Source organism: Octopus bimaculoides, chromosome 18, assembly GCF_001194135.2.
Source record: "Octopus bimaculoides isolate UCB-OBI-ISO-001 chromosome 18, ASM119413v2, whole genome shotgun sequence".
NCBI classification, from domain to species: Eukaryota; Metazoa; Mollusca; class Cephalopoda; order Octopoda; family Octopodidae; genus Octopus; species Octopus bimaculoides.
Window position 1 is genome coordinate 29,768,630 of NC_068998.1, and position 2,548 is coordinate 29,771,177.

General features: G+C 32.8%; 1 protein-coding gene across 2 annotated transcripts in view; it reads left to right on the plus strand.

Annotated features, from left to right (window-relative positions):
* Positions 1-2,329, plus strand: part of LOC106867497 (beta-hexosaminidase) — a 53,203-nt gene extending 50,874 nt beyond the window's left edge. For both annotated transcript variants that reach the window (XM_014912383.2, XM_014912399.2), the window contains one exon: positions 1,226-2,329. In XM_014912383.2, coding sequence (XP_014767869.1) covers positions 1,226-1,277 — 52 coding nt within the window. In that variant the 3' untranslated portion in view covers positions 1,278-2,329. The remainder of the gene's footprint in view (positions 1-1,225) is intronic.
* The last annotated feature ends 219 nt before the right edge of the window (positions 2,330-2,548 follow it).

Consider the following 2,548-nt stretch of genomic DNA (forward strand, 5'->3'; position numbering starts at 1 on the left):
TGTGTGTGTGTGTGTGTGTGTGTGTGTGTGTGTGTGTTTTAGAAGTATGAGACAGATCCTTGTGGTAATTCATCCAACAAATTGCAGATTCAAGATGTAGTTACATATTACACAGGCTTCTTCTCTATACAAAACGGGTCACAATATAACTATATTCAGCCAAAGGGTTCATATTGATAATCAGCATCACCATATTTACTCCATTTCTAAACATGCAAATCACTTCTTAGTCTTGCCAACTGAGTAGACTGTGCTTTCTTGGAGAGGTCTAGTAAGACCGAAATATATCCATGCTTCAACCTGTTGCCTTTAAAGACAGAATCCAATCCCATCATCATCATCTAATTTCCATAAAAATATGTTGCCCGATCTTATTGAATTTTTGCCTTACTTGTCTTTCAATTTTAAACACCTCTGGGAAGAGAATTTTTTGCATACTAATTAACCTCGGTTAATCGAAGTTTTTTCCACTTACTATATTATATATGTGGTTGCGCTTTTTGTATTTAAATGTGTAGCAAAGAATGGAGTCATGATGCTACTTGATTGGGATTTTTATCGAGCTTGAATATTGAAGATTATACCCAGTTTCCAAATTCTGTGGATTTGACACTGCTAGTACGAATAGTTGCAATTGCTAATATATGCAGCTCCATGATATTCTAAATACATATTTTTGCTTTTGTTATAAGTTATAAGTTTTTGAATTTTCTTGTTTTTCGGAGTTTAAAGAGGTTTCCCACCAATTTTCAGTAGTCTGTGTGCACGAAAATCTTATACTGTGCATAATTTTTCCTCTAACGAAAGTATGTGCACACCAAATGTATAACAAAAATTGTTAATCACTACATTATTTTAGGTGTCGTAATGAAAGAGGATAACTGAGAACCAATCACTTTATTCAGTTACGATGTTCAACTTCAGTATGACTAAGTACAGAGCATATGTAGACATTTATCGTAAATGGTTAAAAGCATGATTTTTAAAATATATGTGAATCAAATAACAGTAATTCTGACAGCCAAATGGCTTTAAGACAAAGAAGTGTGCCGAGAACACCGTTTGGAAATCAATGAGCGTCTAGTGGCAAGCCTAACATTATTAATCATTGTGAGCATTTTGCACAGAACTTATACTTTTCCTAATCATCTTTCCTGAGAGCCGAATTACAATTTCTTTGACTTATGTACTACTTTCAACATCATCCTTTTATTTTCTATTTCAGGTCTGCAGATGGCAAACGAACTAGTAGAGTAGTCAGCTTCACTGTTCGATAAGGCACACAGGATATATTTCTCTTCGATGCATTCATCCTTAGAGAAACACATGCACAAATATATTTCTTAAAGTGCCGGCGTATTTTGAAAATGTCATACCTGATATTTAAACAATCTTCATATTTTCAAGATTAATATAAAATTATTTCCTGAATTACGATAGTTGTAAGTCTTGCATCATTCAAGAAATTTCTAATAGATATCAAACCTAGTTTTACTTTCTTTTAATTTTCAACTATAGTTGTATATAATTTGGTGACATTTCTCTAGTCTATATTTTTAAAAAAAAGTGTGAATGAAATAGCAGTTTTTAAAATTTAGTTCCGCTGCCCTAACGATGTTTACTCTCGGTGTTTAGATTTATTACGTGGAGATAATTTAAGCTTCATCGATAATTACGTAGATAATCAGGACTGATTGACAAGACATTATCCCTCGATACTAAAAGAAAGCATGAAGTCGAAATGACTAAAAAAAACTGCTATTTCAATCCCAATACTTCTTTCGCAATGACAGAGAAAAGGCGTGTCGCCAAAATATACTACTACATTTAAAAATTGAAAGGCAGCAGAATTAAATTCAATATCATCGCTCAATTTCAAGATCAATGCATGCAGCACATGAGCGGAACTTATATAATTCAGAAATAAATCTCGTATTAATGGATATCAAAAAGTGAAGATATCTAAACGTCAAGTGCGAGATTTTCAACAAATACCAACACTTCAAGAAATACATTCTAGAATCCTGGAAATAAATTTAAATGACTTTACCACCAACAGAAATGTTATGAAAACATACACATAATTTATCAAATTTTTGAGAATTTATCAAACATAATCAACCTTACAGAAACAAAAAGTTACGCCCGTTTATGCTACATTTTATGTACATGCGCAACCAGAAGTTTATTTTAGCTAACTATATTCCAAAACATATGGAGGTTTTTAATTTGTCTTATGATTGCTACAGGTAAAGATTTTTCTAAAGGATGAAAATTTCAAGTCGGATATGTTAATTAAAAGTGCTACACCACAATATATATATATATATACATATATTCTATTATTCTTTTACTTGTTTCAATCATTTGACTGCAGCCATGCTGGAGCACGCCTTAAAGGGTTTCTAGTTAAAGAAATCAACCCCAGGACATATTTTGAAGCCTTGTACTTATTCTATCGACCACTTTTACCGAACCGCTAAGATCTGGGACTTAAATACACCAACCCCAGTTGTCAAACGATGATGGCGAGGAGAAGCACAGATAC